This window comes from Paroedura picta, chromosome 5 (genome assembly GCF_049243985.1).
Source record: "Paroedura picta isolate Pp20150507F chromosome 5, Ppicta_v3.0, whole genome shotgun sequence".
Lineage (NCBI taxonomy): Eukaryota > Metazoa > Chordata > Lepidosauria > Squamata > Gekkonidae > Paroedura > Paroedura picta.
The window spans coordinates 41,789,164-41,809,044 of record NC_135373.1 but is presented as its reverse complement, the minus strand read 5'-3'; the positions used below and the strand labels follow the sequence as shown (position 1 = coordinate 41,809,044).

The following is a 19,881-nucleotide window of genomic DNA, read 5'->3' as shown; positions in this document are numbered from 1 at the left end:
AGTGACTTCTAATCTGCTGAGCTGGATTTGATTCCCTGCTCCTCAAATTCAACCCGCTGGGTGACCTTGGGCTCACCACTGCACTGATAAAGCTGTCCTGACCGAGCAAAAAATCAGAGCTCTCTCAGCCTTACCCACCTCACAGGGTGTCTGTTGTGGGGAGAGGAAAGGGAAGGCGACTCCTTCAGGCAATGAAAAGCAGGGTATAAAAACCAATCCTTCTTGTTCTTCTTCTTCTGAAAGGAGAAGGATGACTCTGAAGCAACCATAAAAAGAGACTATGTGTGTAAACACCTCCCTTTTCCCATCTAGAGAAGGCCCAAGGTTGTTTCCAAATTGAGAATATGCAATACCTCTGAATCAACTTGAAAACAATGAAGAATTCCGCACCTGGCTAATTTCGTTCTACGCAGTTCGCTGATAGTAAAATGAGACCCACAAATTAATGAAGGCTGGAAATTCATTTTATTAATACTTGCTTACGAAGAACAGTTAATTCCTGAAAAGGCTCTCTGGTTAGCCTCGGTTATGGAGTGAACTTTAAGAGGTCGACTGCTTAATTAATAGTTGAATATTAAATGTTTCATAACATCCAGTCTTCTCCGTGCTGCCATCTCCCCCATGAATTTTACCTTACGGTCTTTGTTCCTGGAATAGGTACAATGCATGAGTCTTCGTGCCATTTTCCACCCACAAGTTACCATATCATGTTTAACTGCATATGGTTAAAAGCAAGAGGGCAACTAATTTGATGGGGAAATTCTCATTAATAGGTGGCTTTTAAATTGGGTGCGGGGAAAACTCACTGGACTATGAGGTAGAGTAATTTAATGCCAGGTTAAATGATCCGTTCTACTGGCTTTCCATTAGAGGAAGCCAGAGAAGTTTGGAGAGGCTTCCTCGGTTTTTTGTGCTTTAATGGGGGGTGGGTCAGTCACCAGTAGCTATAACACGTTGTGTTTTTGTTAATTGCTGTAGGAGATGGTGATGGGAAATGCATTCGGGGGGAAAAAGTGTCATGCACATTGTATTTAGTCTTCCCATCAGTGTTGAAGATATATTGCAGAAGTGGAGAGAATGTGCCATGTTTTGTAGGATGACAGAACCCTGTTCTCTATGAGGCTGTGTTAGTTCTCCTGAGCATGATTAAAAAAAAAAAAAAAGAAGGAAGATGGCACACAAAAAACTACAGCAGGGTGAAGGAGGCAGACTCCCACCCCTGCAGTAGTTCAAGTACCATCTTTATCTCCAGTCGTCCTAAGCAACCGCTGCCATCATGGCTGTCTTGCCGCCCAAGCTGCCAAATCACCATCCCTTCTGTTCCTCTTCTCCCCCCCCCCCTTGCTGGTTCATCCACCTGCCACTCAGCTTTCGCACTTGCCTTGGCCCTCTTCCTCCACAAGGACGTCTGAAAACGATACTCATGCTCCCAGCATTTTGTAAAAAGGATCATTATGCCCTGTCTGAAATTACAAAATAAAATTTAAAAGACCCCCTACCTGTTGTCAAAGAGATGTGTTTCTGACATTGTTTCAGATAGTTTGCAGCAGGAGACATGTTTTGGTCTGTAGTAGAAAAGCAAAAGGAGTCCAATAGCAATTTAAAGACCAATAAGGTTTCAAGTATATCATCTTTTGAGAGTCAGCGCTCCCTTCATCAGATACTGCAGGGGTGGCCAAACTGTGGCTGTCCATGGACTACAATTCCCACGAGCCCCTGTGCAGCTTGCTCGTGGGAATTGTAGTCCATGGACATCTGGAAAGCCACAGTTTGGCCACCCCTTAGTATTACTGAGACTCTGCTCAGTACAAAGATGAAAACTCCACTGCTGGCTTGTGCGATTTGATAGCCATCAAGCCAGCAACTGCTTCTGTCCCATGGCATTAGTGGCACCAAATGCAATGGACAGCCATCCAGAGACAACTCCTTCTAACCTCTCGTGGGGCCAAGGGAAAGCAATGTGCAGCAGGTTGTGCCTGCCGTATTCTCTGGTTTTAAAAAATAAAATGATCTCTTCGTAATGACCACAACGTTGCTGGCACCCCAGGATGTTCCCTGTTGGCGACATGGGACCAGCCATACGGCTTGTGTGGTTTCATGTACATGGAGTGTGGTTATTCTCCTGTGGAACGTACCAGGCTTAAGGGCAAGTGAATCTGCCGTTGGTAACCTCATTGCCTCTCCTTTGGCACATAATTCCGCTCCACGATGCTCTTCTTAGATGGAGCACAGCGTGTCTGCGTGGGCATGGAAGACTCTTTCCAGTGTGCCTGGGCATTGACATTACTAAGAAAACCATTTTATCAAGAAGAATATGTATCCTCCTTGAAGTGCAAGAAAGGTGTTCATGCGTCGTTTTCCATGTGGCTGTGATTAATTGGCTTTCCCCTTATTGCTGATCCTGTTATAACTATGCACCTATAGTATATATGAAACTGTGTAGGTGCCTTTTATTGAATCAGCTAGCAGAAAGTGAAGAGGAACTAAAGAGCCTGTTGATGCGGGTGAAGGAGGAGAGTGCAAAAGTTGGCTTGAAACTCAACATCAAGAAAACAAAGATCATGGCATCCGGCCCTCTCAATTCCTGGCAAATAGATGGGGAAGAAATGGAGATAGTGACAGATTTTATTTTCCTGGGCTCCAAGATCACTGCAGATGGGGACTGCAGCAAAGAAATTAAAAGACGCTTGCTCCTGGGGAGGAAAGCAATGGCAAATCTAGACAGCATCCTAAAAAGCAGAGACATCACCCTGCCAACAAAAGTGCGTTTAGTCAAGGCTATGGTATTCCCAGTTGCAATGTATGGCTGCGAAAGTTGGACCATAAGGAAGGCCGAACGTCAAAGAATTGAAGCTTTTGAACTCTGGTGCTGGAGAAGACTCTTGCGAGTCCCTTGGACTGCAAGGCGAACAAACCGGTCAGTCCTAGAGGAGATCAGCCCTGCTCTTTAGAAGGCCAGATCCTGAAGATGAAACTCAAATACTTTGGCCACCTCATGAGAAGGAAGGACTCCCTGGAGAAGAGCCTAATGCTGGGAGCGATTGAGGGCAAAAGAAGAAGGGGACGACAGAGAATGAGGTGGATGGATGGAGTCACTGAAGCAGTAGGTGCAAACTTAAATGGACTCCGGGGAATGGTAGAGGACAGGAAGGCCTGGAGGATCATTGTCCATGGGGTCGCAATGGGTCGGACACGACTTCGCACATAACAACAAAGCCTTTTATTGAAGTCAGAGGCGCTGGAAGACAAGCAAGCGGATTAGGGGCTCAGGAAGCGGTGGCTACGTCCCTCGGCAAAAGACTACTGCCCCCCCCTCCGATCCTCAGTAAAATTGTCAAGCATTGACTGGCCCCTGGTGATAAAAAGGTTGGGGATCACTTGTCTAGGGGGAAATCCATTCAGTTTCTTCTGCTCTGCTGGAACAGGAATAAAAGGTATGCGGGGCTTCTTTTTACTGCTGGAGATCTTGTTCAGGCATAGCTGATATTGGGCCCCCCAAACCAAAGCCATAATTCGTGCTCAGAAGGCAACAAAACCTAGTGTGATAGGTCTATACTTCAGGTTCTTTGTGGGCATCGCTTCAGGATTTCCACAGTCTCTTCGTAATCGGATGGGAAAGTTTGAAGTTATAGCCGGAAGTGACCTGGGCATAAGGAAAAGACCTGGCCAATCCAGAGGATTCAAAGTTCCTGCCAGCCCTTGGAGCTGACATTGCACATCTGTTTTCTTTTGTACTTGAAGCAGCCCAATGAGATCTATAAACACCCTGTCTAGTATAGGTCTTTGTGTACCATACTGACTTCAGGCCATGGGACTCTTGCTCCAAGGCTACCTGACCTTTTTGTCCTAGTCTGTCTTCCTTATACCCTTGATGGGCTTCTAGTGGAGATGCAGTCCTCTAAGCCCCCCCTGATACAGTCTCTGGATGACAGTGGCCTAGGGAATTAAGATGAGCATTACTACTTTTCATGGCCTGCTCTTGTGCCCTTCAGAGTGACCTGACACTCAGAAATTCGGCTGCTGAAGCATTCCTCTACTTCCTGCCTTAATGCCAGGAAAACTAAAAGCATTCCTTGCCAAATTTCTGCGCATCAGGCACACAAACAAGGTCAGGGAAAAGGAATGGCAGGCTGACTTGGGTTGCAATATTTAGTTGCAAACGCAGGAATGATCTCCCTATTAAGAGATTAGGTCTTGTTGGCAATTGCTGGCTCTTGGGTCTTGAAAAGAGATTGGGATTTTATGACTGAATTCATATTATATCTTCCCCACCTCTTTGGTGTAGTGGTTTGGTGTAGTGGTTAGAGGTGCGGACTTCTAATCTGGCATGCTGGGTTCGATTCTGCACTCCCCCGCATGCAGCCAGCTGGGTGACCTGGGGCTTGCCACGGCACTGATAAAACTGTTCTGATGGAGCAGTGATATCAGGGTTTTCGGAGCCTCACCCACCTCACAGGGTGTCTGTTGTGGGGAGAGGAAAGGGAAGGTGATCGTAAGCCGCTTTGAACCTCCTTCGGGTAGAGAAAAGCGACATATAAGAACCAACTCTTCTTCTTCTTCTTCTTCTTCATGTCATTAGTAGCTTTCCTCCTCTCTAAATATGGCACCCAGACACCATGAAACACACCAGATTGTTTTATGAGGCTAGACTTAGAGATTTGTATGTGGCCTTGTTCAGCTGATGGCCACTATTGTTGGGGTTGGGTGGAGGGATTTTGTTCCCTATTATTCCTGGAAGGCTGTTAACTAATGCATCCTCAGTTATTGTATTTAGATACTGTAAAAAATCTGCGGCTAATGACTCTAGAGGTTTTCTCTTAAAAGCTGCTGAAGCATGGAGCGTCAGATCTCTTTGTTCAGGCAGGGGTCCGCTGGCACATTATTTACACATTTCCGATGGGGTTTCAAAGAATGTACTTCTAATCGTTAGGTTTTAATTTTTCAAGAGCGGGGGGAAGAAGCAGGTTCCCTGGCGCTATTGTAAATCGGTGGGATCTGTGCTGTTTAACAACCTTTGACGTCTCTCTAATCTCAAGGTTGCCTTGTCATCATCTGGTTAAATATGTCATCCAGGTGAGCCCTAAAGGTCAGAGTGGGGCAAGACATGTTTTAAAGACCACAGAGACCTGCAGGGTTTCATTCCTGCTACTCTGAAGTGCTGTTACTGATTTGTTCATCAGCGTTGCTGACTTTTTGGTGTGTTTTCTGGTGCAACAGTGATGGTATGCAGGTCTTAAACAAAAGGAATTGCATGGCAGTTCTTGTGGGTCCAAAGAGAACCCCTCCCCCCCATAGCTTTCAATAATCTTGTATTAGGACCCCTAGGGACAAGACAGGAGGAGGGGGGTGTTGCAAAGCTGAAGATTAATTGATCTGGTGCCCTTGGTAAGGACTCAGCTTCCACTGCAAACTTTATGAAAGGCCTTGCGGACAGTCTGGACGTCCGTTCAGCTGTACGGAGAAGATAATTGAAAAGGCCCAGGAACATACAGAGACAGAACGAGCCAGTAAAGAAGAGAAACGGCTAACGGATATGCAGCTTGTATTAGGAGAGTTGTCCTCTGGAATTGTTTGGCCTCAGGTTGTGAAGAGCTTTAAGGGTAAGAAGCCACACTTGGAAGTGAACCTAGAAAAAATAGGTAACAAGTACAGGTTTGCAATTAATGAAATATGCTTGTAGTAGCTAAACCCTACAAGAAGGCAGTGAGAATCCACACTTGGAAGGGTCAGAGTTTTCTTCAAGGCCAGCCCCATGCAGATCTTTAACAAGGCACAAAAATTCAAGGATCAAACAAGGGTGACAGTCCTACTCCAATCGCTTAACTGGCTGCTAAGCCCTCTCTGCCTTCCTCATTCCGTGCTCCTACTTAGACGTTCCACCTCATTGAATATTTCAAGTGATCTGCCTTTCCATCCTGCTTTGCCTTGGGCAGTGTTTTTAGGCTTAGCTGCTGCCTAGAGTACTTTTATTTTTATTTTTTTTTAGGATTATCTGTCGCCTAGGGTTCATTTCCCTCTGGAGCGTTGTGTGTAGTCTTTCACCCAACAACATGCATTCTTGACTCCAGAAGAGACTTGACTTTGGTCCAAGAGGACGGAAATGACAGCCACTCGTTTAAAGGGAAATGACAGCTGGGCAGAAGCCCAGTTTGGACGAAGCCTCTACGGGAAGAGGAGAGGGGATTCAACCCTTCAATTCCCATGAAGTTTTACAGTTCAAAATGGCACCCGAATTACCATTATTGACGTGTGTTGGGCAGATTAGCTGACCCATTTCTTTTGTCCATCCGTTTGAAAATAACAGTGTACAACTGCACGGTGGGGACTTGTTTGAACTGCAGCTCACGGTTGAACTCCTCTCCTGCTTTTGATCATCCCTGCACTGTCATTGTGTGTGAAGTTAGGATTTTTTAAAACCAGAGTACATCACTTCACATTATGGATGATGCATTTGCCCTGCCAGGTTGGCTCCCACTCACCAGCATCGCTAAATAAGCCACAGCTGTTCCTTGCAGGCTCTGTGTAGTTGCAACATACAGGAGTATTCCACAGGGAGGACCTTCAAGAAAATTGAGAAACAAGGAATGCCTGTGAGCCCCTGCCCATATTCAGTCATACTGCATACATTTGGTAGGCCAGTGGTACCTAGCTTTGCACCAGGACACAATTGAGTGCTGTGAGCTGGACTGAAGTGTGTCTTGAAACAGAAGGTCAACAATCTGTGCGGAAGAATCCCAAATAGCATTGGTCTCTCCCTCTCCCTGTACTCTATCACTCTTACAATGCAAACCTTCAGTGATTAATTTGATTCATTCTACACAGGATTGCTGTGTTAGTCACCTAGTGTGAGAGATCATTCCAAGGGTGAGACATATCGGGCTTCTTCTCTGGTTCGGCCTCACTTGGAGTACTGTGTTCAGTTTTGGGCACCCCAGTTGAAGAAGGATGTAAACAAAATTGAGTTTGTCCAGAGGAGGGCAACAAAAATAGTGAGGGGCTTTGAGACCAAGATAAATGAAGAAATGTTGGGGGAGCTTGGTCTGTTTAGCCTGGAGAGGAGATGACTGAGAGGGAATGTGATTACCATCTTCAAGTATTTAAAAGGGTGCCATATTGAGGATGGAGCAGAGTTATTCTCTCTTGCCCCAGAGGGACGGACCAGAACCAATGGGATGAAATTAATTCAAAAGAAATTCCGTCTAAACATCCGGACAGAGCGGTTTCTCAGTGGAACGGGCTTCCTTGGGAGGTTGTGGGTTCTCGATCTTTGGAAATTTTTAAACAGAGGCTGGATAGCCATCTGACGGAGAGGCTGATTCTGTGAAGGCTTAAGGGGGTGGCAGGTTACAGTGGATGAGTGATTGGGATGTGAGTGTCCTGCATAGTGCAGGGGGTTGGACTAGATGACCCAGGAGGTTCCTTCCAACTCTATGATTCTATGATGATTGTATAGTTGGGCATTGGGCAAACAACCCATGATTGACTGAGTCAAATGCTGCTGTTAGAGCTAATAAGCAGCGCTCACCTGCCTAGATACATTTGTCTCCGGAGGTCATCTGGGGGGCAACTAGAGCCACCTCCACCCCGTGGCCAAGCCAGAAACTGGACCAGTATGGATCAAGAGCTCATATTTTATCCAGGAAGCTTTGAAGCCATTTTGCAACTGCATGTTCAACCCCCTTATTCAGAAATGGTTCCCTGTTTTATTGTTATCATTTGAAAAGTGGTCTATGTGGTTTTTTTAATGTAAAGGATGCCTTTTTCTTCTTAAAAATGCTGTTTGCAGAGTGGGGAGTGGCAACATCTGAAGTCCAACCCTTATACTGCATGACCTTGAGGGAAATCAAGGCGACATAACCCTGTACTTGGTATTTTATGGACAGAGCAAGCACCAAAATCTCCATTTCCTCTGGTTGTAACTTAAGGACAGGTCCTAGAAAGCAATAGTAGCCATACTTTGGTTGCAAGAACAGTGTGTTTCCATTGTAACAGAAGGGTGGTGGAAAATCTCTTTCTCTTTGCCTGTGAGAGTGATGTATACCTCACATTTTAATTCAGAAATAAGAGGGGAGGGGAAGAATCTGTGCCTAGGTAGGTGGAAAACAGGATTAAAGTTTTAGACTAGACAAGGAAGATAAAGGGGAATAAAGTTGTTTGAATTTGTAGAAAGGCTCAAGAAGTTGCACATCAGAACATAAGGCTGCCACTGGTTTGATTCTTCACAACCTGCTTTAAATCTGCTTGGCATCTTTGTGGCAGCTCTTAGGCTGATTGTGGAGTTCAAAAATGCAGGGTAGCAGTGGAGGGCTTTTAACATACTAGCATTTCATACATTTAGCTGATGGAAACCAAAAGGGGTGGGGGAAGATCCCCCCCCCCCGGCTTTCAAATTAAAATCCACATTTAAATCTATTTTGTGAATTGCCTCAGCCAGGTGAGAGGCAGTTGGATTAGATGATAAAACTGTAATTGTTCATCAGAAATGTACATTAGCCATTTCCCAGCTGTGTCAATAGAACTACCGGGAATTAATACCTGGGACTGTTAGTTGAGAAATTATTGCCGAACAAAAAAAGAAAGCTTGTTAATAAAAATTAACAATTGCTATCCAGCTAAGGAAGAAAGGTTGTTTTGAGCGAGAGGGGGGCTTCAAAATGTCACCAAGAATTATTCTTAATTCATGGAACAAAGTCAGCCTTTTGATGCTGAGCCCATGAGTAGCTGTGTTAGCATCCAGGATGCAAATGAAGGGTATTTTTAATCGGCGTGAAGTTGAATCAGACTCCTGGTCCATCCAGCTCAAAACTTCTTGATTGGCAACAGGTCTTGGAGAATCTTGCAGGATCTTAGCACCTTCCTCACTCTCAAACACTCTGTGGGTTTCAGCTCATCCCAAAGCAGACCAGCAACTCAGGAGCAAAGCTGGGTGTTAAAAAATCAAGTCCGGTTTCTCCACCTGGGTAACCAGACCGCTGTGCCAAGAGAAGCTGAATCCTGTAACCCAGGGGTAGTCAACCTGTGGTCCTCCAGATGTTCGTGAACTAGAAGAAGAAGAAGTTGGTTCTTATATGTCGCTTTCCCCTACCTGAAGGAGGCTCAAAGCAGCTTACAGTCGCCTTCCCATTCCTCTCCCTCCCGCATTTGCTGGCAGGGGCTCATGGAAATTGTAGTCCACGAACATCTGGAGGACCACAGGTTGACTACCCCTGCTGTAACCCACAAATTATAGCGATTCAAGCCAGAGTCTTAAATGGCACCTTTACGCCAGGAGGTGAGTCTTATTGCAGGCTTTGCCCTTGTGTGGACCACCAGCCTTTGCGAGTGTCACGTAGGTGGGACACGGGATTCTATATGACAACAGATCGCAGTGGTGCTGATGTGCCCCATAGTTTGCTCAACTGCTTGCTACATGACCGCAAAGTATGAATTTGTCCCGACATGAGAGTGACTTGATTAGTCCGCATTTGGATGCCTGATGTGAAACTCTTTTCTGGTTTTGACTGTTTTCCAGGTTGACCGGTTTCCAGTTGCCTCCTCCCATCGTGAGTACAGGCATGGTGCTGTCCTTGTGGCTGGTGAGCGATTATGCAGTCAGTGCTCAAGGTTTCCAGGCAAACTACGAAGGTAGGCTTGTTTCCCAAAGTGCTGTTCTATATTCTGAAAAAGTCCTTCTTTTGAAAAGGTCTCTGTACTTGAAATTAATATCCCTGTGCTTTTTGTTGTTGTTGTTGAAGGATCAGATTCTGTTTTGCCGCTCAGATCTTTATGCTCTGTAACCTCTGTGCACACCCAGATCTTTTGTCTGCACAGGTGGACAGATTATGGCATGGGTTTTCCTTGTGGCCCTTTGGATATTCTTAAGAAAATACTTTTTAAAGTCCTGGTGGCCTTGTTAGGAAGGCATTGGTGGGCCAGCCTGGTCTCGGTTTGAACCCAGTTGCTAAAGAAGGGGTTGACTCTGCTTCCAAATGAAGACACGCTTGGAATGAAAACACACTGTTTGTCTTTTCTCTTCCGTGTTCCCAGTGGCTTTGCTTGGGGTGGTAAGTTGATTGCTGTAGGGTAAAAAGAAGAAGCTCATTGGAGAGGAAACCGCAATGGCTTGGATCTTGCGGCAAATCTCCGCTGGCAAAAGGGATTCTCTTTAGTGGAGCCTTCCCGATTGAGAGCCAGTTTGGTGTAGTGGTTAGGAGTGTGGACATCTAATCTGGCATGCTGGGTTCGATTCTGTGCTCCACCACATGCAGCCAGCTGGGTGACCTTGGGCTTGCCACGGCACTGATAAAGCTGTTCTGACCGAGCAGTGATATCAGGGCTCTCTCAGCCTCAACCACCTCACAGGGTGTCTGTTGTGGGGAGAGGAAAGGGAAGGCGACTGTAAACCGTTTTGAGCCTCCTTCGGGTAGGGAAAATAGGCATATAAGAACCAACTCTTCTTCTTCTTCTTCTTCTTCTTCTTCTTCTTGAATTGCAGCCTAGAATGGTGTCATCTATGCCGCTGTTAAGGTTACTGTGCCGGCCTTGGAAACAGGTGGGAAGACTGTGTGCGGCTGTAACACCACCTGCAGTGCCATGGCATTTTGGTTAAAAATCTGGAAGCAATGTAGGGCAGCTCTACGAATCACCAGAAACACTATGAAGCTATAGAGTTTCTGGAGATTCCTAGAGCTACCCTGCATCACTTCCAGGTTTTTTACCAGAAGTGTTCCATGTGATGTTGTCACTACATTTTTCTCCTACGTACTCCTTGTTAGCGAAAATTCCCCACTGGATTCAACCCAGAGTTCGCCCTTTGTTTCTAACAGAGCTCAGAGCTCTTCCTTCCTGAAGACTTTCTCAGAATATGTAAGCCGATGTTCTCCTGTTTGCATGATAGGCTTCTGCCAGTACAATATTGAAAGCTGCTTTTATTGCTACATTTGGAAAAGCTCCTAAAAGAAGCCACTACACTTGGTGAAGGTCATGGGGGTCCCCTGAAAATTCTCTCCCTCTTTAATGTATAAGCGAACAAAAGCCTTGCTCTGTCATGTGCAGTCTCACACAGCAGTACAATGGATCTTAAATTGGCGCCATCATGCTCCGTGATACCCCAACGTGCAGTTTCATCTGTAGCCTCAGATGTTTTGGTGGGCGAGTTGAAAAATCTACATGAGACCCCTCGTTTTCTCGAGATTGCAATCCACAAGGAAGTTCTCCAGCACTAGCCTTTCTGAGCAAAATGAAAACGCCAATTTCTAAAAGGCCTGTCTAGGAAAATTGCCTGCTAAATTGAGCCCTGTGGCTCACTTTGGCCTTCCTCGCCTTCCACTGTCCTTAACTGCACCCCAGATTTACCCTGTTCCACTCTCCGTATTGTTTTTGGCTCCCAAAATTGCTTTTAGCCTCTTCCAGCTGATGGTAGACATCTCTTTAATCTGTTTTAAACAGGGCTCCTTTGAGTCTGTCCTCTCCACACTTTCAGTCACTGTACTTTATTGTTTTTGACTTGCTGTCTGTAAATCCCGGCCACCTGGGATAACTTTCTGAGATCTGGCGTAGAGTGTGAGTTTTCCGCAGGCCGTTTGCTTTTGGTCCAACTCTGCATTCTGTCAAAATGGCTATTGCTTTTTGTTCCTGCATGGAAACCCCCTCTCCTGAACAGTCCTCCTTCATTACGTATCCTGAGCAGGTAAAGAGCTATCCCTGCAGAGCTGGCCTAGCAATCTGCCTCCTAGTCACTCTGAGCACTAGATATAAACTGTTTATCATTTATAATAATAAGTAGAATTACAGTCAAGGGGTGTGTGTGTGTGTGTGTGTGTTTGGCAGCGGAAACAAAGACATTTTCTCTGTCGTGTCTGTATTTTTCTTGGATCATGATTCCACAATAAATTTTGCAGTGAGATAGGGGCCATGTACTTTTTAAAAAAATATAAATTTTACACCGAGGTAACCTAAATTTTTCACCAGCAGCAGAATTCAGGGACCTGTATACATTATGCAAGTTAATAATTTATACGGGTAGTAGCTTTTGCATGTTTTAGTCTGCAATTTAGATAATTTGCATAATTTATTCTGCTCCTGGTGGCTGTGCAGAGGCACCAAGTGTTATGCAGGGCAGCGAAGACTCATCCCCAATGAATGGAAATCTCATTCAGGCAGACTGTTGGCGCCTGAGATCTCCGTATACTTTGACACACATCTCCTCCGTTACAAGGGTGAAAGTTACAGAATTGCTTTTGAGTTTTAAATAAAAACTCATTCCGTGGGAAGATGAAATCTGAATCTTACGTTTTTGTGGCGCAGCAGTTCGTGGTCCTGGTTATATCCGTCAGAAATCGGGCAGACAGGAGGGGGCATGTCCCTTCCTATCCGGCTATTCTTGTGGGAAAACCTGACTGATGGCTTGACTTGACTGTTGCCCTGGCCAAGATTTTCAGCCTGTTTTTTGGGCCAACTTTATGGAGCATGTCAGGCTTTCCCTGGTAAAGGGAAACAGTTGTTCTGGAGCTGCTTGGTGTAGGCCTTCTCAATTGTGCATCCTGCACTTGTCAAAGAATCGGATGGCACGTAAGCACCTTCGAAATGGCTCCAAGTAATAGCCTCCTTACCTGTGAATGCAGATGCCAAGCACCTGGAACATTCAAAAGGCTTGATATAAATAGTAATAATATTAATATTTAAACACGGACCCAGTGCTTTGGACATGACAAGAGCCGTAGTGAAGCCATTGAACTCTTGTGGCAGAATAAAAGTCAGAACGCTCCTAAAACATTGCAAGTGTCAGACCGCTCCTAAAATAAAGCAACTACTAGCATCCCCTCCTCCAACAGCAAAAATTGTCTGCTGAACATATTTGAAAATAGTTTTTACTGTTTGATCCTTGCCTCCCTACATCTATGTACTTTTCCCTCACCACAAAGGCAATAAGGTGACATGGATGTATCGAAATATACAGAGCTTTTCAAAGGCAGTAAAACTGCTGGACTATCTATTTCAGTGCTGTCAGGCCAGATGGGCAGTGGTCCTCTAGGGCAGGGGTAGTCAACCTGTGGTCCTCCAGATGTTCATGGACTACAATTCCCATGAGGCCCTGCCAGCAAATGCTGGCAGGGGCTCATAGGAATTGTAGTCCGTGGACATCTGGAGGACCATAGGTTGACTATCCTTGCTCTAGAGCAGCCTTTTTCAACCTTTTGATCATGGAGGAGCCCCTGAAATAACTTTGAGGAGCCCCGGAAGTGATGTCAGCTGGCCACACCTCCTTAGCCATGCCCCCAGAAGTCTTATCTCACCAGAAGTGACATCACCACCCATGTTAGCAGGCAGGCTTGAGAAGGACTGGATGGAGGAGCCAGGAGGTAATTTTAAGATGGGAGAAGACATGCATGCTGTACACACTCCCAGGTGCAGAAATTACAAGAGAATTCACACATGCTCATGGGGAGGGGGCAGTCATGGCTGGTTCCTAGCTTTTGGCTGAGTCCATCAAGGCAGGAGGTGAAAGGCCGTGAATCCCCTCCAAAGTTCCTGCAGACCCCTGGGGGTCCACGGACTCCTGGTTGGGAATCCCTGCTCTAGAGTCTCTGATGTCTGTCTAGATTGGATGTGTGGGCAACAGCATGGCCGGTAAAGTCAAATACAGGTAAATATAAAGTGATGCAAGTTTTAGATATAGACTGATGGGGCCTAAAAGAGATCTTGGGGATGTGATGGGCAGCTTGATGAAAATGTTGACTTGGTCTGCGGTGACAGTGAAATGACAGACGCCATGCCAGGGATTATGAGGAAAGGAATTGAAAACAGAATAGAATCACAAAGTTGGAAGGACCATCCAGGCCATCTAGTCCAGCCTCCCACTCAATGCAGGATCAGCCTAAAACATCTTTGAAAAGGATCTGTCCAGCTGCTGCATGAAGACCGCCAGTGAGGTGGAGCTCACCACCTCCTTAGGCAGCCAATTCCACTGCTGAATTACTCTGACTGTGAATTTTCCTCACCAAGATACCTAGCTGGTACTATTCTATGTGTAGTTTGAACCCTTTCCTGTGGGCCCTATCCTCTGCTGCCATCAGGAACATCTCCCTGCCCTCCTCTAAGTGACAACCTTTCAAATACTTAAAGAAAGCAATCATGTCCCATCTCAACCTCCTCTTCTCCAGTATTGTAATACTCTTGTACGACGCTAGGGTAGGACCTCATTTGGAATATCGCACATAGTTCTGGCCACCATATCTCAAAAAAGGATATTGCTGCGCTGCAAGAAGTACAAAAGAAGGCACCCAAGATGATAAATGGGTAAGAGAAAAGAATCTGGCACTCTTCAATTTAAAGAGGGGGGGACAGTAAGGAGGGAACTTGTTAGAAGTTCACAAAATTATGTATGAAGTGGAGAATGCAGCACCTAGAAAGACCTCTGAAGCTGCCATTTCTTCCAGGGGAACTCAGCAGTGGCAGAAAGAGTTTGACAAATACATTTTGTCAAGCCAAAAGTCAGACGAGCCAAAACCAAGTCGCGTTCACATTTCCAAGGAGATGCTGGTATGTCGCCTGGAGTATTTTCCAGAATCCATTGCATGTGACTCAGCCTCCCAGACAGTTGTCTAAGGATTTCTTGACAAATGTGTTGAAAAGGTTTCCCTGATATTGGGGGGTGGCGTTGGGGAATCTAGCAGTAAATCCAAGATTTTTCTTAGTTGAATGAATTTGTTGAAATAGCGTAGTAATGCAGATGGTTTTGCCAGTTTTTGCCGGGTGCCTGTGCTGATAGTGCAAACACCCCCCCCTTTTTTAGGGGGGATTATGCATGCTGGTCGCATAGGTATGATGTGAAATTAATTACAGTCTCCACTACAGCATACCTGATGAATATATAGCGAGGTGACATTTAAAATAAATTGAGTGAGTGTTTTGCAGTAAGTGGGAAATCAGTATGAATTCCGCACTACATCCTGGTTAATACCAACAACAGTTCATCATGAGTGCTGGCTAGTTTCTTCTTTTTTCTCTTTGGTTTCAATAAGAGCATATTAATATTGCGTGCCTGACAGAATTGCATTATAATTTATACACTGCTGCCTCTTGGCTGTCTTGTTGTTATCGTGGAGGGCATGAGAAATACGTGCGTGTGCAAATGTGTATGTGCTGAGGGAGAGAAATGTAACTCCACGCTGGTCCAATTTGCTCTTTTTCATCATGCAAATGAAGACGCGGCAATCTATAAAACAATGCCTGGGCTTATTAAAACTTCCATTACGTTTCAGCCTTCTGCATGCCCACCTCTGTCTGGTTCCAGCTTTCAGATTCCTTTTGGGAAAAGAAAGCTGTCCGTCTTGGTTGCGTGGCGTCAGGGTTCCTGTGCAAATGTCCTGACGTTGGTGGGGAGCCGTTTGAAGAATTTAAGAGCAGTCCTGTATATTTGATGAACAAATTCACTTACCCTTCCTAACCACTCCGATCAGCTAAGCGCAGTGTGGTATTTGTAGAACATCAAGGGAAATGTAAAGTTCGGATCAGGGATGAGAAGTGAAAAGCAAATCTTTGTTCCGAGGTCCCCGTGCCCCACTTTAAGCGAGGGCCAGGGAGTCTTTAGTGTGAATTCCAGGGCTGCTTACAAAATCAAATGGGGTAATAAGGTGTGACGTAGCATGTTTCCCAGAAGCTTTGCCAGTGTGTCAAATCTCCGCAGCGGTTGGGGTAGGTTTGCTTTGGAATGCTGCAGAAAATGTTCCATGATGCTACGGCAGGTGAGTCCATTTAAAGTAACTCCCCCCCCCCAAGCAGATAAAGAAATTCTATCAGAACTTTATAGGAGTGCAGATAGCTTGGCAGTTTTTGCTGGGTGTTATAACAGAAGTAGTAAAAAAGCTACTGGTGAGCGGTGTCCTGAAGGGCTTTCAAGACAAGATACAGACAGAGGTAGTTTGCCCCTGCTTGCCTCTGCATAGCGACCCTGGACTTCTTGGTGGCCTCCCATCCACATACTGACCAGGGCTGACTCTGCTTAGCTGCTGAGATTTGACACAAATCAGGCTAGCCTAGACATTCCAGGTCAGGGCAGATAAGCTGCTCAATAGTAATAAAAAGCACTAAATGAGTCACTACTTTTTTCAAGACTCAAAAATGAAGTGTGATGGAGCGATGCTGGGGCAGCTCCCAGGGGGATTTTTTTAGTGGTTCCCCTTCTTCTGTCAGATAGAATCAGAGTGAAATGCTGACAAGGTGGGAATCTCTTTGAAGCTTCCACGGCATATTGAAGAGGCGCCGACCCTTTTCCAGCTCCAAATTTAAAGTTTCTACATACACACAAAGCTACATCAGCTAAGCAGTAGGTGTCCTCACTAACCATGCTGATCCAGTGGCCATTCTTGCTCCTCTGGCCCATTCTTCGGTCAGTTTATCTACACCAGGGGTAGTCAAACTGCGGCCCTCCAGATGTCCATGGACTACAATTCCCAGGAGCCCCTGCCAGCAAATGCTGGCAGGGGCTCCTGGGAATTGTAGTCCATGGACATCTGGAGGGCCGCAGTTTGACTACCCCTGATCTACACCATCAGTTGCAGGAAGGCTGTAGAACTGCACGAGAAGTGGGAGGTGAGTTTATGACAGCACAGTTACCAGCCAATCGGTCCTGCGCACTGCCAGCTTCTGCTACCAATAAGTAGAATTTCCTCCTTCCTCCAGTTTGGACTCTGAGCATGCCTCCAGAATTCAGCTTTGGGAGATGAACACTGCATGGAGCTTAAGCTATTGCCTTGAAAACCTTCACAGGCGGGGGTGGCTCTCTTGGAATTCTATAAGGATTGGCCATAGAATTCTTTGGTCCACAGCTGCTCTCAAATATGCAGAGCTTGTCTTTTCAGCTCGTGTTCCCAGAGGGGAACAGGTAGGTTTTGTGTCTGTCTCAGCAAGGGGACTTCTGAAGCAGTTCCCATTTCTTTTGAAAAAGTTCCCTTTCTCTCCCTCCAACTAGCCTTGGAGGATTCAAGCTCTTTCCCTGAGTGGATGGCGCTCTGTGCGTGTGGCAGGCGGAACGTGCCCTTCCTTGCATTGCAAAATATTACGGGGGTGCGTGTGTGCGCTTTCTGATCCCTTGAGGCATTGTTTTGACAGGAGGTGGAAATTCTTTCTCCAAGACACTGTGTTGCTGTTTCTCGCTGTGACACTTTTGATCGCCACAAAACGCCAACCGCCTATCTGAAAAAAAGCACCCATTACGCCTCAAAGCATACTGCTTATTTTAAGAAATTAGAAGCATTTAAATGCGGCGAGAAACTGCTTGAAGTAAACGCGATAGCTCCTTATTTAATAAATGCTCCCCCTTTCCCTTTCGTTCTTGAAAGGAGTTCACTCAATCCTTTTTGTGTTTTCGTAAAGGCTCGTATTTATTATTAAGCATTAATATTTTATGTCTGTTTCCTCTTGGCTCAAGGCAGCTTGTGCTCCAGAGATGTCGAAATGGCCTGTCTCCCACCACCATTTCTAGAGTTATGTCCTGCTTCTGATCTTCCGTATGCTCATCCTTTGAGTGAGGAAGCAGAAGTAGGGATCCAGCCGCTGGAATGTGTGGGCTGCTCAGTTTCAAGGAGAGACAAGGAAATGCATTCTATATAGATCCAAGCCTCACGCCCTTTAAGACTAGGTAACTGGTGGCAGGTGTGAGCCACTAGGCTGCCCTGCCGAACTTCTGCCTACTTCTTGCTGTTAGGTTGCTTTGTGCCCTTGCCTCTTTGTTCCCCGCCCTTTCCAAGGATATCTTATTCAGTGTACAGGACTGCTGCCTGTCTAGATCAGCCATTCTCAGTGGGGGCCATATGGCCCCTTGGGGACCCTGGCACATTTGGAGGGGGCCACAGACTGAAAAATAGGAGAAGGGGAGAACAAAGGGTGTATAGGGGACCCTGGTACCTGAACCAATGAAATACCCTTTTTGTCACATAGGACATCACGGATTGCTAGAAAGTTCAGCCTTTGTCAAGGGAAAGAAAAAGAAATTATGTAATCTATTCCTTCCTGTGTGCTTAAATTAATGTATTCAGGGGGGGGAAGAACGCACATTCTTCTCTTGGTCAGATGTTCTAGAAATGTGTCACATGTCTATATAAGACAAGATACTTTGCGTACAGCTAGCTCACTCTCCGTTTAGGACTTCTTTAGCCTAGCTCATTGTGCAAGGGGCCAGCCTACTGCAGGGGGCCCTGAAACCTGATAAGAGCTCCTAAAAGGGCAAAAAAAAAAAAAGGGTTAAGAATGGCTGGTCTAGATCAGGGGTAGTCAACCTGTGGTCCTCCAGATGTTCATGGACTTCAATTCCCATGAACCCCTGCCAGGACCATCTGGAGGACCACAGGTTGACTACTCCTGGTCTAGATTACACAAAGCATCCCACCCTTCTTTGGTGTTGGTCCTTGTGCAGCCTTATCAGCTGCTGGGACTGGCTACGTGCATCCTGTGCTTCTGGATGTCTGGTAGTTTAGGGAACAAGGAACCCCCTTGATGGCTGCTTAAACTGCCTTAAACTATGGCTGCTTAAACTATTTTGAATATGACATCCCTCCCTCCCCTACATGAGACCAAATTCCCATGTGGCCCTGGGCAACTTAACCTGAGCTACCTGCTGTCAATCATCCATCGTCTCCCCCCCCCCCCATTTGACTGTTGTGTTTATAGAGGACGTCTCTTTGTTTTATCAGAGCCCTGATGCCATTTTGTGGAATGGAGGAGCTGCCTAACAAGAAGCAGCTTAATGTACTCAAAAAACAAACTGGCCTGCCATCAGCTGCATCCCTCTTAATGCCTTAAATAATTGAACAGGCTCTAAAGAGCACCTGTCTTTCAAGTTGCCTTCTGAATGTCTTGAGGCTTTCTGGGTTGTGAAAGCGTGGTCTATGACCTTTCCCGTTCCTTTTTCTAAAGCTCAGAAGCCTAATCATCCAACGCTTTGGGGCACCAATATGAAGTCCTTACCGCTTGGTGGTTGCTACACCAAAGGGGCCTGTTGTCCTACCTTCCAGGCCAGAGGAACTCCAGTTTCTCAACAAGGATTACTGAGAAATGTATTTTGTTGACATAGGAAGATGGTGAGATGGGGGTAGGGAGGAGAAGCCTTGACAGTTATGGAGATGGAACATGGTCCAGGCTTCCTCGGGGCTGCAAAGAACGGGAGAAGGTTCTCTTTGCTGGAGTCAGAGCACCCTTTCAAGCTGGGAAGAACAACATACCAGCCTTTTCACGTGGTAATAACTCTTGTTTGGAGGTTGCAGGTTTGGCAGGCTGGAGCCCCAAGGCTTAGCACCCAGATGGGCTGAAGTCCCCAGGGTCCCTGTAACGTTGGGTCTGGCAAAGGAGTCTGTTCCTTTGTTTGAGGTTCCTTCTTGGTGTGGCGGTGATGGTGGTGGGTCCTTGCTTAGGAAGTGGATGCTTGCCAAGAAGGATGACAGAGGAGAATGGTGCTAAAGAGAGTTGCAGATGCATAAGGACAGGGGCGTTCTACAACTACTAAGATACAGCCTGGGTTGTAAGTACTTACCTTTAAAAAAATTATTTTCTTTAGTGTGCTTATGTCCAGTCTTTTGCAATATGCTGAGTTTCAGCCTTGTAGAAATTATATTTTAACCTAAGAGTGAAGTTAACTCATTTGCCTGGCTCCCCGTAAAGTTGGCTTCAAACAACCATGTGAGAGAGGTGTTGGTGACCCAAGTGGGGGCAAAACAATGGCTAGTCTTGACCCACAACGTGACAGAGTCCACAACAGGCACTCTCTCTCTCCTCTCTGTCTTTTTTTTTTTTTTTTGGCCATCAATTTGCAACTGATTTATCGTGACTCTGTAGGGCAGGGATGGCCAAACGTGGCTCTCCAGATGTCCTTGGACTACAATTCCCACGAGCCCCTGCAAGGAAGAG

General features: G+C 45.9%; 1 protein-coding gene across 2 annotated transcripts in view; it reads left to right on the top strand.

Moving 5' to 3' along the window:
* The window catches only part of CSMD2 (CUB and Sushi multiple domains 2), a 644,506-nt gene that overhangs the window by 99,641 nt on the left and 524,984 nt on the right, over positions 1 to 19,881 (top strand). For both annotated transcript variants that reach the window (XM_077337490.1, XM_077337489.1), the window contains one exon: positions 9,512 to 9,624. In XM_077337490.1, the coding sequence (XP_077193605.1) occupies positions 9,512 to 9,624 (113 nt within the window). The remainder of the gene's footprint in view (positions 1 to 9,511; positions 9,625 to 19,881) is intronic.